At 42.8% G+C, this 15,256-nt stretch overlaps 1 protein-coding gene across 1 annotated transcript in view; it reads left to right on the top strand.

The window, feature by feature from the left end:
• GUCY2F (guanylate cyclase 2F, retinal) overlaps nucleotides 1-14,036 on the top strand; it is a 41,056-nt gene extending 27,020 nt beyond the window's left edge. The window contains exons 15-18 of the mRNA XM_010145269.1: nucleotides 1,532-1,630; nucleotides 4,582-4,676; nucleotides 5,736-5,821; nucleotides 13,952-14,036. Of these exons, the coding sequence (XP_010143571.1) occupies nucleotides 1,532-1,630; nucleotides 4,582-4,676; nucleotides 5,736-5,821; nucleotides 13,952-14,036 (365 nt within the window). The remainder of the gene's footprint in view (nucleotides 1-1,531; nucleotides 1,631-4,581; nucleotides 4,677-5,735; nucleotides 5,822-13,951) is intronic.
• The last annotated feature ends 1,220 nt before the right edge of the window (nucleotides 14,037-15,256 follow it).

Genomic DNA, 15,256 nt, shown 5'->3' with positions numbered 1-15,256 from the left:
AGCAAACCTCCCCCCCACTTCCCCACACCCCCCCCAGTTAAATGAGGTTCTCCTCATCTCCAGCAGTCCCTGCATGCTGTATTTGATCCAGGAATGCTGTTTCAGTCCTTGAAACATTTTTGGTATGAGCCATTCTTCCCCTCCTGTTTTTTAATCTTTATGCAAGCGATGCTTCATCAGGCAGGAAATTAAAATCTGTCTTTCCTCTCAGTTTGCATCTTCCATAAATTACATTAAAATCCAAACCCTGTTACTTTGACTCTGCAGGAACAACTTTTCAGAGGTGACAACAAGGAGGGTTCCTGCAAAGTTCTCCATCACTTTCAGCATTGGAGTTTCTTTGTCCTTAAGATGAAAACTATATGAAACACCAATTTTTGTAACTAAAACTAAAATCACAGTAAAATCACATAGTCCTGAAACAAGTAACAAATAACTTCTAAATTAGGCTGCTACTATTATTAATATTTTCAAACCAACATTTTAACCTACAATTTTTATAATATGAAAAACCTTGCCTATAGCATCTTTTCAGATACTGTTGATGATGTACTGCCTTCACATCTCTTTTAACCTTGCATGGAAAAAGATTTCCTAGATGTCAGTTTTGCTAAATCTTAACCCAGAATGATCACGACACTGAAAAAGCATCAGAGCCTGAGAAGACATAAAACCATCCAATGGAAAATACAGAGACGCCTCTTCTCTCTTCTGGAAACCCCACACCTCCTCACACTGCTGAAAACACTTATTTTTTGCTAGTTGTTTGTTTTTTCTTTTTTTGTGTGTATGTTTTATTTTGCAAGCCTGGTATATTAAATTGTGGGTGATGAAATTCAACATCTCATCCTTCAGACCACAGTCCAGCCATCAGCTAAGCCAAGAGCCCCAGACGACAGTTGTCTGTCACACATTTTATCTCTGTGTGTTCCTGTGAATCCTGCACACACACCTCTCCCTGTGAACTTGGCACCGGTTCTTGACAAGCTACTTTAGAAGGGAGTGGATCCTGTATAAAGATTGAGAAAGAGGAAAAATAAACAGTTTTTGGCTAGACAGGCGAGCTAATGATGTCTTCTTTTCCAAGGAATGGACACAGGGTGGTCCAGCTTGTTGCCAGCACCTTTGGACTTCCAAGGCTGACTTTCAACCCTGTTTCACTGAAACACAGGGCACGTTACAGGATCTGAACTTGAATTTTATCAGATGGAAAAGGAGGTCTTTTTAAAATGACATTGTGATAGTCCTTGAGCTTCCATGAACTCTGAACAGATTTCTCCCAGATGATGGTGAACTGAGGTCCTGCCACACAGGACCTTTCTTAGGTATAAAACACCAATATGCAGTCCAGAGCATTGCTTATTTTTTGATTGCTTGTAGCAAGCACCAAAGCCAATGAGATCTTTAGAAAACCTTCTCCTGTATCCCCAAGTGATTTTTTAATATCAGAGGAGAGGATGAGATTTGTTTTTTGGTGAGCCCCTTGATTTGTGCAGTACCATCTGGGTTATGTGGATGATGTGTCTTTCAGGGCCTTGTGTGGCAGGAGTGGTGGGACTTACCATGCCACGGTACTGTCTCTTTGGAGACACGGTGAACACGGCATCACGAATGGAGTCCACAGGCCTGCGTGAGTATTTGAAACAGTGCCTGGGGTGGGTGGTTGAACAAACTTCTCAAGAGAGACGAAGAAATGCACATTTTCAGTTATAGACATTGCAACTGAATCAACTCTGAAGAAAGGAGTAAGTCAAATGACAAAATTCAAAGCAGCCTGAAGGGGAGGGCATTGGCTTTGCCATCATAGGTCAGCCTTGAAGACCTCTCCTTCCAGCTACAGTCCTCTGATTTAGCTCCCATCAACCAAAATCAACACAAATCTAGATTTCTCCTACATGGGTTGGATCTTGCTTTCAGTCAGTGCTGAGAATCCTAATTTAGAGCTGTTCTTACACAGCAAAATAATACACTTACCTGCCATGGCTAGTAGAAGGCAAGGGTTGAAGCACGTGTGGGCACTGCTTCCATCATGCTGGAGAGAGAGAAAAGCAGACCATGTGCAACAGTGTCTTGTGGCAATGAATAGCATCGTTTGTGGTGGCTTCAGCAATAACAACTCCATGAACAAGTGTTGACAGGTCCTAACAAAATCCTTCATCTTCCATTCCTCTTTGTGTTTTCTTGATGTCTTCCTTAATGGGTTGATGTTCATGCTGTTTTTCCCTCAAGGTCTTGCCTTTGTTTTCCTGAGGCTTTCAGATGTAAAAGCACAGTCTAGTGCACAAAGCCAATAGCTGCAGCAGATATGACAGTACCATCTCTCAGCTGGCTCTTATTTTCCGTGGGTGGAGACTTCTAGACATGTAGAAAGAGCTGGGGGAGAACATTTCCTACCTGCTGTGTACCCAGATCTGCTCTTTGTTGCTGTCCTTGGCAAGTATATGCAAACCATAGACCATAGTTGTCGAACTGTGGTTGACACAGTGGACAGCAAGGAACAGCAGTGTCAGAGTCCTGGATGTGTTTTGAATTTGCTTTTGATGTTCAGGCTGTCAGTACAAGATGGTTTCCAAAGGCAACGTCTCATACATTTCAATGTTTGATCTCTGATCTCCCTTTTGATATTTTCACCAGCTCCAAAGATTACCTGTTACCGTTATTTTCCAAGATACACAAAATCTGTGACATTAAGTATTAAAACCCTGAGGTCTTGCAAGGCTAGAAATATGTTGCAGTATATCACGGAATCACAGAATTGTTTTGGTTGGAAAAGACCTTTAAGATCATCAGCTCCAACTGTTAACCCACCTCTGCCAGGTCACCACTAACCCCTCTCCCTCAGCACCACATCCACATGTCTCTTAAACCCTTCCAGGGATGGGGACTCTACCACTGACCTGAGCAGCCTGGGCCACGCCTGGACAACCTAAACCTTTCCCAGTGCAACTTGAGGCCAGTTCCTCTCATCCTAGTGCTTGTTCCTGGGGAGAAGAGACTGACCCCCACCTCACTCCAGCTTCCTGTCAGGAAGTTGTCGAGAGCCAGAAGATCTCCCCTGAGCCTGCTTTTCTTCAGGCTCAACCCCCCCAGGTCCCTCAGCTGCTCCTCAGGGCACTTTTGCTCCAGAGCCTGCACCAACTTCGTTGACCTTCTCTGGACACGCTCCAGCCCCTCAATGTCCTTCTGGGAGTGAGGGGCCCAAACTAGACACAGCATTCAAGATGTGGCCTCACCAGTGCCAAGTACAGGGGGATGATGCCTGCCCTGGTCCTGCTGGCCACATCGGTGCTGATATAAGCCAGGTTGCTGTTGGCCACCTAGGCACGCTGCTATATAGGCCACATTGGAACTTTTTCGGTCTTTCAGACAACCCTCACATTTCCAGCTCCAGTGATTTTGATTAAACTAATTAAGACAAACAAATGGGCTAATCATTAATTAAGGAAAATTGACTTTTTGTGATGATGGCTGGCTTATTTTAAAAGGCATGCATTGTATTTGGAAAGCTGTGGAATGAAATACTTTGACAGTAGATTCCTAATGGCAAGAGAGAGATTTGGAAGAATCTTAAGGTTTAGACCCTTGGAAGTGCAAAGTCCTCCTGGAGACAGCAGGAGCACTGCAGATACAAGGGCATCATTATATATTAATCAAAATGTTTATAGTACACAGTAATAGGAAGATTGTAGGGTAGTATCTGAGGAAATGTGGCTCAGTTGTGTAGTCTTTCTCTGCATATTTGAATTGATGTTCTCCTTTCTGATTCTTCTGAAAAAAAAAAAAAAAGTATTTGCTTCATGCTCTCCAGCCTTCAAGGGGGAAGGGAATGGGATTGAGTCATTTGAACCAAAAGCTCAAAAGAAACAACAACAAAGAAAGCTATTTTGGGGGGAAATGTTTTAGAAACATTTCCTGGCTTGTTCACACCAAAAGAGCAACAAATTATAGCGAGCTCCAGCAATGGCTGTAAAACAATCTGGGGAAGGTGGGACTTCATTAAAGATTTCCACCTTTGCCCTTGTTGTTCATAGACTTTTAATGGCAGCTCTGGATGGAATCAATTACTGAAAACTGCAGACGGATCTAGATGTACAGCCACATTTTCATTACGTCCACTTGCAAACTCTATCTCTGTGCTCTTTATCCCAGCTTTGAAATGATGTTGCGTGTCTGGAGCAGAACAGTTGGTTATTTTTCTTCTTTCTCGCTCCCTAGTTACGCTGTGGCAATAGATTAAAATGACATTTTTGATTACAGCTGATAATGTTGCTGAAAAACCATTTATCATGTTTATTAAGAGCTGGACTTCTACACTCATTGTGTCTGGTATCCTTCTCCAGGAAGCCCACAGTGTAGATCTCTCACTGGGGCCTTGCTAGAGCCCTACAACTATGCTTGTTACAGCCCTTCCTGGAAGGATCCATTCATCAGCATCAAACTCTGCACAGAGGAGCACCACACAGCTACACCAGCTACGTGCTTGCATGCGTTGGAACATTTTTCCTTGCCAGTATGAAGCAGTGGGGAATTCGCAGAGTGTGTGCAGAATAGTCATTCAGCTGTTTTGCTTTCCATTCCTAGCTTACAGAATTCATGTCAGCCAAAGTACGGTGGATACGCTTCGGAGTCTAAATGAAGGCTACGAAATTGTACCTAGGGGAAGAACAGAACTGAAGGTAAGAAGGTCAGAAGGGCTGTGTGAAATGCTTCATAGGGGAATCTTCTTCTTTAAGGAATTTTCATATTAAGCTCTTGTTTGGCCTTCATCCACTACTCTTCTGCTGGATGCTTCCCAAATTGTTCTCATCAGTTTTTTCAGTACATGAGGTACTTCTTGAAAGACCATGGGATCAAGCAATCAGCTGTTTGTACTGGATCTAACTATTTAGGAATCTATTTAGTCAATACTAAATAGACTTGACACTTCTTTTCACAGTGGCCAAAAAAACCCAGCACTAAATAACTCAGAAAATCACTTCTCCCCTAACATAGTCAATAGATGGAAGTAAGAGCTTTGCTTATCTCAAACACTAGCAGTAAGAGGTCTGAGCACAGCCTCAGGTCACTCATCAATCTTTCATGACAAATGGAATCACCTCAAACAAGTTCATATGTCTGCAAGTGAAGATCTGAAGTTTCCAGGTTTAGTCAGTGGAAAGAAACCTTTACATAGTGAGTGGAGATAAATTGGCACTTTAGGAAGTTATTAACCTGATTTACACTCAGGGTCCACTTTATGTGAAGATGGATGTTGCCCTAGAAGTGTCTGTTTTCCTCCATTTCTCCAGTCAAGGGTGATTGACTCTGATACAAATGGCTATATTTCATCAGGTGCAGCTCACCTTAAAAACTAAGTCCTCAGTGGTGGGAGAGGAAGTTATTATTCTGATACTCAGCCCAGCAAGAGTTGTAAAATCTCTTAATTAATTGTGTTAGTGCTGTCACGTAAGATGGTGAGAGATCCTGTTGCTTCCCATTTCTGTTAAGCTGTGTGGTTTCAATGGCCCAGATCAACGAGGGTCATTTGTAGATGACATTTTCAATAAGGTCTCTGCCTTTTAGGCTAATGAAATTCAAATCATCCCTGAATTATTATGGAGCGGAGCCCAAGATTTCCAGTTGTGCTCTGTCTCTGGGTATATTTGAAGCCCTTAGAATCCCAGTGAGGATGTTGCATAGCGAGCAGAGGGTGGTCCGAAAACTGGTCTTTATCTGGACTTTTGTTTCTATTTTAGGGTAAAGGAGTAGAAGACACATACTGGCTAGTTGGGAAAAAAGGCTTTCTGAAGCCCTTACCTAAACCTCCTGAATTGAAGCCAGGGTAAGTGTGACTTCATCACTGTTCAATACTCTCTTTAAAAGGTCCTTGGAGTTCACAGGCTAAGTAACTGTCTTCCCATGGTACCTGTTTGCAAAGTCTACATCATTTTCCTTAGATGACTTACATTTTCAGGACTGGGACTCAGAACTGATGTGGTTTCTTCAACTCTCTCTTTGATCATAGTTCCCTAGAAGCAGCATGGAAACTTGCTGTTTCCCCCTGTACTCCCTTGGCAACTGAGCACCAGGGAGTTCCTTCCCAAGTCTCCTTCCTATGCTCTGTGCCTATGGAAAACACAGATGTAGGGACACTTTCAGGTCTCTGGTGTCACCAGTGTTGGAGTGACACTCAGATTTTTGTCTCCTTCCATCAAACTCCTGCAGAAAACACGAATCTCATTCACTGTATAAACATGGTTCTTCCCTGCAGCACTGTTCATTCAAACAGAACAATAAGAAGACTGTGTGGTAAAAATACAGCACCATTATGTAATGATGTCGCCTCCATACAAATGGTGGTGAGCAAAGATTGAGCACTTGAAATTCATTAACCTGTTTTGGAGCTTTGCAGTGCCTGACTTAGCAACCAGAGCACTCCCTGTTCATCTGTCTCATGCTGCATGCCTCAAAAGGATGTTGTGGTCAGGACATAAAAACCGGGAGTGAGACTTGTTTGACAAGAACAGCGTAGGCACCTGTATTAAAGTTGGTCAACCTTGACTCCTTTTATAGTCAATGAAGAGAATACATGCTCAGGGGTCTGTTTCAAATGGCCTGCTTGAACATCTGTATTAGAAGATGAATCGACCTTGCAAGATGTGTGTTTTGTTGACTGTAGAGAGGTCCTATAGTGACTAGCTCAGAGATAAATGTCTGACAGCAAACAGGGTCTGTTTTTATTTTCACTCTAGCTTCCCCTGATCAATCAATCTCATTCTAAGTTTTGCCTCATTTGCTCCAAGTAAAATGAAGACAGCCTTTATCTCCCTTTGCAGATAATGGTTGTCTACTTGGGCAGCTGCATACAGGGCAGGCTTTGTGCTCAGAGGCCCTCCAGATTTGTCGTAGAGTAGCTTGCAATTAACAGTATTTGAGGGCCATAATTTTTAAGTTTTTAAGTTATTTGGGTGTCAATCTGGGTGGAAGATAGAAAGTTTCTGGAAGACGATTTTGAAAGACAATATTTCTCCAATATTCTTGGAGGCATTTTACTGTTACTACATAACGGAAATGAGCTATTGAGTAATGTGTGTTGATACCAACAATACATTATTCACGAGAAATATGAAACTTGGAGCTTTGCCAGATTAGGGAGGTGGACTGTCTTAACATGCAACCAAAGAAGCACCAAGACTTCTACCTTGAGAGTAGGTTCTTCTCATCCTGGTTTTACCATCTCAAAGTCATGTGTTAGGTCTCAGTTGAGTGTTGAAGTTCTTTCCAGAAATCTCAAAGAGCCTGTCTTCTGGTCACGTGTGCCAAAGTCAGACTTATGCAGGCGCAAGCTGTTTCTAAACATGGATCATAAATGACGGAAAATACATCAGGTCCAGGGGGACAATAAGAGGAATCAAAAATTTTTCCCATGTACCCAGGATCAGGGGGTCTTGAACATTCATGTGTAACCTCAGAAGAATCCACCTGCACTGCAGAGAAGGAGGTGATCTCCTGCTCTTGCCCCAATGCCTTGATCTTCACTGTCCTTTTGCAGTTTTTCTGACCCCATAGGTAGTCATACAGCAGTTGAATAAACGTGGAAGTAATCAGAGGAAAAAGCAAAGTTATATGGAATTGAATCTGTCCTAGTGAAGGGTCAAAATGAAAGCTATAACCTGTAGAAGTCAAATGGCAGATAGAAGCAACTGGACGTTTAAGCAAAGCAAATATTTGGAAAAATGCTTCATGCACAAGCTGTGCTGTCATCAGACAGGTGTCAGATACGGCATCCTATTTTTCCAGCCTTATCTTGATGGTTCAATTTTAAGACAGTTTATAAGAAGTTGAAGGTTGTTTCTCTGTTACGTCTATATGTTGGCCAATATGGTGGTTTGAAGACGCTGCCTGATATATTTCTGCAGGAATTTCCTCCTCTGTAGGCTCTTGTGCTCAGGAAGGAGGTACTAAACAAAATCCTCTTCTCATCTTTTCACTCTGTCCTGAAGCAACTCACCTTCTGTTTAGGTCTTCCCTTTCCATGAGGTCTTGCACAGCCCAGTCTGTCATACCTGTTGAGATCAGTGGACAGCAGCAGATTTTCTCCTCCTATTCATAGAATAATAGAATTATAGAATTGTTTAGGTTGGAAAAGACCTTTAAGATAACCAAGTCCAAGGCCTTTAAGATTATCAAGAGCAGGGGACACATTCTTCATCACTTCATTCCACACATTCCTCCTCAACTCCTTGTGGCTCTGAGAGGTGTGCTGGAGACTTTCAGTCCATATTTTGGCTTGCTGTCTGAGCTCTTGACTTAGACCACCACAGGGAATCACACTCATTAAGTATTAAACAACAAGAAAAGGGGATTTGTTTCATCTTCCATGTTTCTTACTGTTAGGACAAATCGCAGCCCTTGGGATCTGCAGTATTTCAGGTCTTCACTGCAGTGGTTTGTGGAAAAGACAGCAGATCACATTAAAAGAAGTATTAAATTCTTATTATTTCCCATGATGCAAATCCCATCAGCCAATCAAAGCTGTAAGCATAGTCCTCTGCAGGAGGATTTCATGACATTGAAGGCAATTTTCCAGCTCTGGTAGACAGTCATGAACAGACCTATGATCAAGTAGCTCATATTGCTGTTCATAGATGTCTAGGACAGATCAAGCTTCATTACCTTACTAAACTTGGCAGTAAACTTGTAAACAAGTAAACTTGGTAGTAAACTTGGCACCCTAGACCTGGAGAACAGTCCTTGACTTTACAAAGGTGAGGTTTTAGGCAGGTTAGAAACCAAACTTCAGCTAACATAAAAATACGGAAGAACATTTAACTATGTAATTGGGTTAATACCAATGGTCCAGTAAAATTCTGTGCTAACAACCCCTTCTGATATTGCTGAGATGGCTGAGAGAATGCATCTGATTGATTCTCTAGTAATAAATTTCAAGCCACCACCAATGACTAACAAAGGCACAATAGTTGCACCTACGTCATTTGAATGTAATTGATATGCCTCATTCCAATTACAGACTTACTGGAGGCAGCAGTTGGAACATATTCACTGATTTCCAGTGTCTGCACTAGGCTTTGTAGGCTTACAGTCATGTAAAGATGCTCAGATAAATGCACTTTCCTCCTAAAACCCAAGTGCTGTGGCTGACATGGCTCACACAGCACACAAAGCATTTTAATTAAGAAGTAGTTCAATTAAAAGACCTAATATGCTTCTTACCACCTCTGCTTTCTTCCAACCATGCATAAAATCAAATTAACTAACAGGCAATTCTTAAAATTAACCTTGTGTTAAGCTGCTCGGGGTCTGTGTATCTGTTTTCAGAAGTAAAATCAAGCAAGAAACCCTTCGGCGTACTCTTTTTATGGGATAGGGTGGAGGTTCAGTAGCAGTCCCAGGGAAAGTGCAAGGTTAATGTCCAGAGAACTAACGTCCCAGAGAATTTTCCTTTTTGAATGACAACCTCCTTCTTTCTGGGTCTGGTCAAATCCCAGTTTGACCTGTTTCATGCAGGAGCTTTAGGCTAATTTCATATCACACCCAACAGGCAGATCAATAGGCTCCTTAGTCCTTTCCTTGCTCTAAGGCATATTTCTACAACTTCCCCAGCAGATGTTTGCCTTGTGATGGCTATTATTTCTCTTTCTTCCTTGCAGCTTGTTAGGATTTGTGTTGCTGCACCTCAAGATCTTGTGAGTAGATTTATCTAGAAATTTTCCCTTTCTAACACTCTTTACATTAGCTATGGAATGGTAACTACAGGGGGAAAAAAAGGAATAATAAAATTAATTGGAGAAAGATACAGAGTGTGGGTCCCCTCAAGGGCTTTTAACCATGAAGCCAGTGCTCAGGGGAAAAACATGAGATTTTGGGGGTTTTACCATCAAATCCAGATCCCTTCCTTAGTATGACAGCTGTCAGTACGTCTTAAGTCCAGAAGGGCCAGTAGAGTATCTAGTCCATCCACAATGGTACAACCTAATGTTAGAAATCACTAAAAATTGAAGATGCAGCCAGGAATAGGAGACAGTTTTTAGGCTTTCCCATCCTCACATACATAAGGCTCAACCATGGAGAAAGCACCAGAGATCCTTGTTGGAGGACAAAATGGGTGAGAAGCCATGGTTGAGGCACCCTGGCAGTGTGGAATATGATCAGTAGAGAGCCTCTAGTGTTGCTGCTGATGTGTATCTCTGGAGGGATAAGAAAAAGGATATCTATTCAGGCTCCTATTTGAAGTTCTTCACACAATGCACTTTTAAATCAGAAATAAAAGAGCTCGTGAAGCAAACAGCAGTGAAAAACTTTTGCTGTCCTTACATAGCTGGAGTTACACAGCAGCATCACAACATTTCCCAAATAAACTTTATAGAACATATAACAAGAGTTATTTGGGGAAATCAAACATCCTCTGGCTCATAGGCTTGATCTCCCGATGTCAGGACAGAGGCTTTTTTCTTCACAATCAATGCTTTCTTTACAAATAATTTCTGAACCCCTTACACAACAGCAAAATGAAGACAAAGGTATATTCTGGTTATGGCTATGGCATAATGCAGGTGAGAAAGTTTGGTTGTTTTTTTGGCTTTTGGTTTTCGGTTTTTTGTTTTTTTTTTTTTTAAATCTGGGGGGAGCAAGGGAATGAAAGCCAGTGACTCATCTCCCTTTGAACAAGGCTGTCTCACTTGAAATGTGGTTGCTCTAACTGATACATTTAAAAAAGCTCTTTTTGAGAAGAGCTGAGCTGAGGTTTCTGGGAGAATTGGCTGAAATGTGAGATTAGAGAATTACTGCTGAGAGCAAGAAACCCTAAACTCAGTGTTGAGAAAGGAAGCAAGATCAGGTAGCAGTATGGTTTTGCTGGAAGATGTGATTCAATGCATTACCCTTTCTCCCATGGATATTTCTATGGATCTAGTGAAAGGTAGTTCTGAAACTGTGCTCAGGACCCAGCTGGCTTTGTGGATAGTATTCTGGCTTCAGGTACAGCCTCAGGCATGGCTGAGGTGTGCCCAGATGTGCCTGGGTGTGCCTAGTAGTTTGTCCTGTCTCACCCAGACAGACTGGGAGGTGAAAGGGGCAAAGAAGGTCCCTTTGAAGGATGTTTTTGCAGAGATGCAGAGAGAGAGAGCAGCTATCAGCACCTGCTGGTTGCAGGAGTTCATTTGAGGATGTTTCTCCTGGATCTGCCTACATTTCCCTTGAAAATAGAAGCGGAGAGAGGGAAGACCAGTGAGAGCAACCTGATCTGTTTGAATGGAAACCAGATTGAGTCTGAGAACATTTTTTTGGTGTGTCATCCACATCACGGGCTGGCCAAGTGACAAGTCTATCTGATCAGGGTACACTACTCTCCCTCGTGCCAGCTAGGCAGGCTTGCTCATTACACAGCAGCCCAAATGCTCTTCACTGAACAACAGTGTGGAGGGGCAAAAGAGAAGAGTACTAAGGAGAAACCATCTCAGAGCCTGCTCTGCTGCTTTTAATCTCCTCTGTTCCTGATCCAACTGTTTCTACAAAGCTGCCAGCGATTATAATACAAAATGAATGAGGCACAATGAAATGTGGGATAAAATAAAATATCTCAGAAACAAGTAGCTCCAGAGATAATCCTGACTGGTTTAAAGACAAAGATGTGTGGGAAGCACTCAATGAAAGGGCTCCAGGGCTGAGTGGAGGAGGACCACAATGCTGGTATGTGATGGGCTGACCAGGATACCTGTGCCTTGCAATAGGGCACACATTGCTCCAGCATCCAGAATTATGTGAAGTGGGGATAGGAGAAACAGAAAAGAGGGCAGAGGAGACTGTATCTGCATCTGCAGGACACAGGTCTCCAGGCAATTTGAGTTGCAGTTGTTCTCACCAAAGGGTGCAAAGTGGCCAAGTTATAAAGATGGTCTGTCTATGGGTCTGAGCCTTTCACTCTGTAACTGGGAACTAGAAGTTGTACTGGCTATCTAAGGTTAAAGCCAGAGGCTTGTGTTTCCAATGCTCAGAAAAATTCATTTTAACACACCACTTTCAGAAAAGAGATGGCAAAATTCTTAACTGTCCAGGGAGCTGGGGTGCAGGACCTTACAGATTTTCTCCTGCTGGCTTCAGAAACAAGAGAGGATCTTGGAAGAATAACAACTGGATTCAGACAGAGAGGGTTTGCAAGATGTTGGGATGGATCAGCCCTCTCCAGTTGCTCAAATATCAGTGAGTTCAGGAGGACATGTGTCAGTGCACTGGATCTTTCTTCTTGCTATTGTGCCATGGATGTAGATTGAGTAATTATCAAAGGTTTAGTTGGTATTTGTATGAGCAGTGTTTGGAGGTGGAGCTCAGGCGATCCGATACTGTGCTCAATCCCCAAATACTCTAGTCATGTCTTCACCTTCTGTGGGTCACAACTTGCCGCGCTATAGTGCAGAAACAGGCAGCAACCTCCTCCACTCCCTTGTGGAAGAAATCCCACTGGGCAAACTCAAAGAACAAGCTCCTCACGCTTGCCCATGTGTGGCTGCATGTTGCTATTGCTTGCATGAAGGGGCTGGAGACAGAAACTTCCTGTTTCCCTTCCACCTGGTAGGATTTAATCTTATTTAAAGTTACTTACCGCTAGCATAGTCACCTCCACGTAGGCAGATCATCTTACACAACTGTTAGAGTCAGTGCAGAGAAACTAACACTTCTAGGTGCTCTACTGCCCCACAGAGGACATCTACTTGGGATAAACCCCCGCTGTGGTCCAGCAGTGTCTGCTTCCCTCCACCGGTTCAGAAGGGAGTCCAAGGTATTTTGCTCAGATGGAGACATCTCTGTTGCAGCTATCTAAATTTCAGGACATGAATCCCACCTCAGCTGTAGATTCCCAGAAGAACCCATTCCTTATCCGTGGGCTCATCAGGATTACATCATCCTGGCTTCCCTGTCCTTGAGACCCACCTCCTAAAGTTTCCAGCACTCATGGGAGTGTTTATAAACAAGGATAAATGTTTCTACGAGAAGGAAAGTTGTTCCTAGAGTTGAGGATTTAGGTAAGGCACGGAAAGACAGCTTGATTAGACATTTCCAGTTGTAGGACAGAATTGGCCAAAGGGCTGAAACTTGACCTCAATCTCCCTTGGGAAAAGCTGCTGAATTTGTGCTAAACTTTCAGGGAAAACCAGCTGTCTCTAGGAACAGTTAAATAGGATTTCCATTTGGAAATTTGCCCATAGCTTTGAGAGCTGAGAGTTTCTGAAAGCAATGCTCCTGGAAGACAAATAGGCACTGAGAAAGGACTAACTGGAGGCAGGATCTTCACAGCAGTATTGTTCTGCTCATCCAATTGACAAATGAGGGGGAGGACCAGAGGAACAATGGAATAAATCTCCCAGGATTAATCTTGTCTAATAGATTCTGGATACAGCCATGATAGATACATAGTTTGTGCTCTTCAATCAACAGAGTCATTGATCTTGCCCTGGGAGAAGTGTCTAAGACATGCCAAGAGCCCTCTGGATGTGCCTGTCTCTACAGATTATAAAAGGTGCCTGTCTCAGAGCAGGCACTGAACTTCGGGACACTTAAAATTAAATCACCTGAGCTCACCCTTTGCAGTAAGTTGAGCTGAAGTGATACAAGAGGGTAATAAATAAAATTGCCCAGGTTGCCCAGAGAGGCTGTGGATGCCCCATCCCTGGAATTGTTCAAGGCTAGGGCTTTGAGCAACCTGGTCTAGTGGAAGGTGTCCCTGCCCATGGCAGGCAGGTGGAACTAGGTGGACTTTAAGGCCCCTTCCAACTCAAACCATTCTGTGATTCTATGATTCTATGATTCTGTGAAAATTTGAACCAGGACCAATATTTGTTTTCATTTTTCACACCAGAAGACCCTTTCCTCTCGCTCGGTCTCCATTATGGTCTGTTCTTTATTGCAGTTGAAACTGAACTGGTTCTTTCTCTAATGGCCTACATGTTCACTGCAGGTGTAGAGCTCATGGGTTACCCGCAGAAGAAATTGCAGAGTTCAAAAGGAGGAAAGCTGAAAAACTCCTTGGCAAAAGGGCCTAGATCTGAGGTAGTAGCTGTAGGACAGTCCCAATGTAGCTCTGCTATTTAGTGTCCGCTTATGTGTTGTCTGCACTGTGCTGGTTTTAGTGTCATGCCTTTTTTTTTCTTTTTTGTATCAAAAGTCTGTATTATTCTTTTCAAATGTCTCACTCAAAAGGTGCTCAGAACTACAGCAAAGCTGTCTAAAGAGAATAGTAGCCCTGTGGGGCGATTTTCTGGCAATTTTATGACCTGTTATTACATTCCTTCCTGAAAGACACACAGTGTTACTGTGTTTACCTGCAGTGTATTATCAATGCACTGAATGTCGATGTGGTCTGGGCCAGGAAGAGTCCAGTCCATGGTAAACACAGGGATTAAGCTGGGATTAAGCTGGAGTTCAAGCCTGGAAGAATCCAAATTTCCTGTTGTAGCGTTGCCTTCCTGTAACATCTGTCTCCTGCCTAGTGTAACTTCATATCTTATGGCATGAAACATATTCATCACTGTGATGAATAGATGATTTGGTTGGTTGGAATTCAGAAGTTATATGGAGTATAACAGCATGACCTGTGGTGCCCAATCAAACAGGTGCTACCAGAGCAAGGCTGGCATATAAGCATGCACACCTTTACATGCAGAGGGGGTCTGATGTGCCATGAAAATGCTATATGGTGATGAGGGCTGTGGGGTTTTTTTAATAATGTCTCTGAAAACGGCAATAATACTTCTGCTCAGTGCTTCTGAACTAATTTTTACTCAATTTCCACTTTCTGAGAAAAAGGCAGAGGTGGATGAAATCCTAGAGTGCCAAGATAAAGGCTGGTTACAAATCCCTAAGATACACCATATCAAGCTGATAGATTACTCTAAAGACTAAAGCTTCATCTAATTTTCTCACGAGGATGAAACCCATCAGAGAACTTTTGGCTGTGTTCCTCTTCCCCAACCACAACTTTTAAAGATTCAGGGGGTGTTACTAGGCTGTTTTAGCTCCCATAAGAGATATTAAAATTTTTTTCTGAGGCTTTTCCTATTCTGGAAGCTGGGCAGAAATTCCTCATTTAGGAAAAAAAAAAAAGATTTAATATAGGACACACTGTGCAAAGACCTGCATAAGCACTACCATATGTGAGCCCTCACCACTAAGTACTTACTCTTGCTCACTCCAAGGCACAAAAGACGACCCTGCTGATCTACACCTCTGAGCACGAGCTGCTCCTCCAAACCCAGAGACAAGG

This window comes from Buceros rhinoceros, unplaced genomic scaffold (genome assembly GCF_000710305.1).
Source record: "Buceros rhinoceros silvestris isolate BGI_N320 unplaced genomic scaffold, ASM71030v1 scaffold2111, whole genome shotgun sequence".
In the NCBI taxonomy this organism is placed as follows: Eukaryota; Metazoa; Chordata; class Aves; order Bucerotiformes; family Bucerotidae; genus Buceros; species Buceros rhinoceros.
Note: the sequence above shows the minus strand (reverse complement) of the source record. Positions and strands in the feature narration are given on the sequence as shown.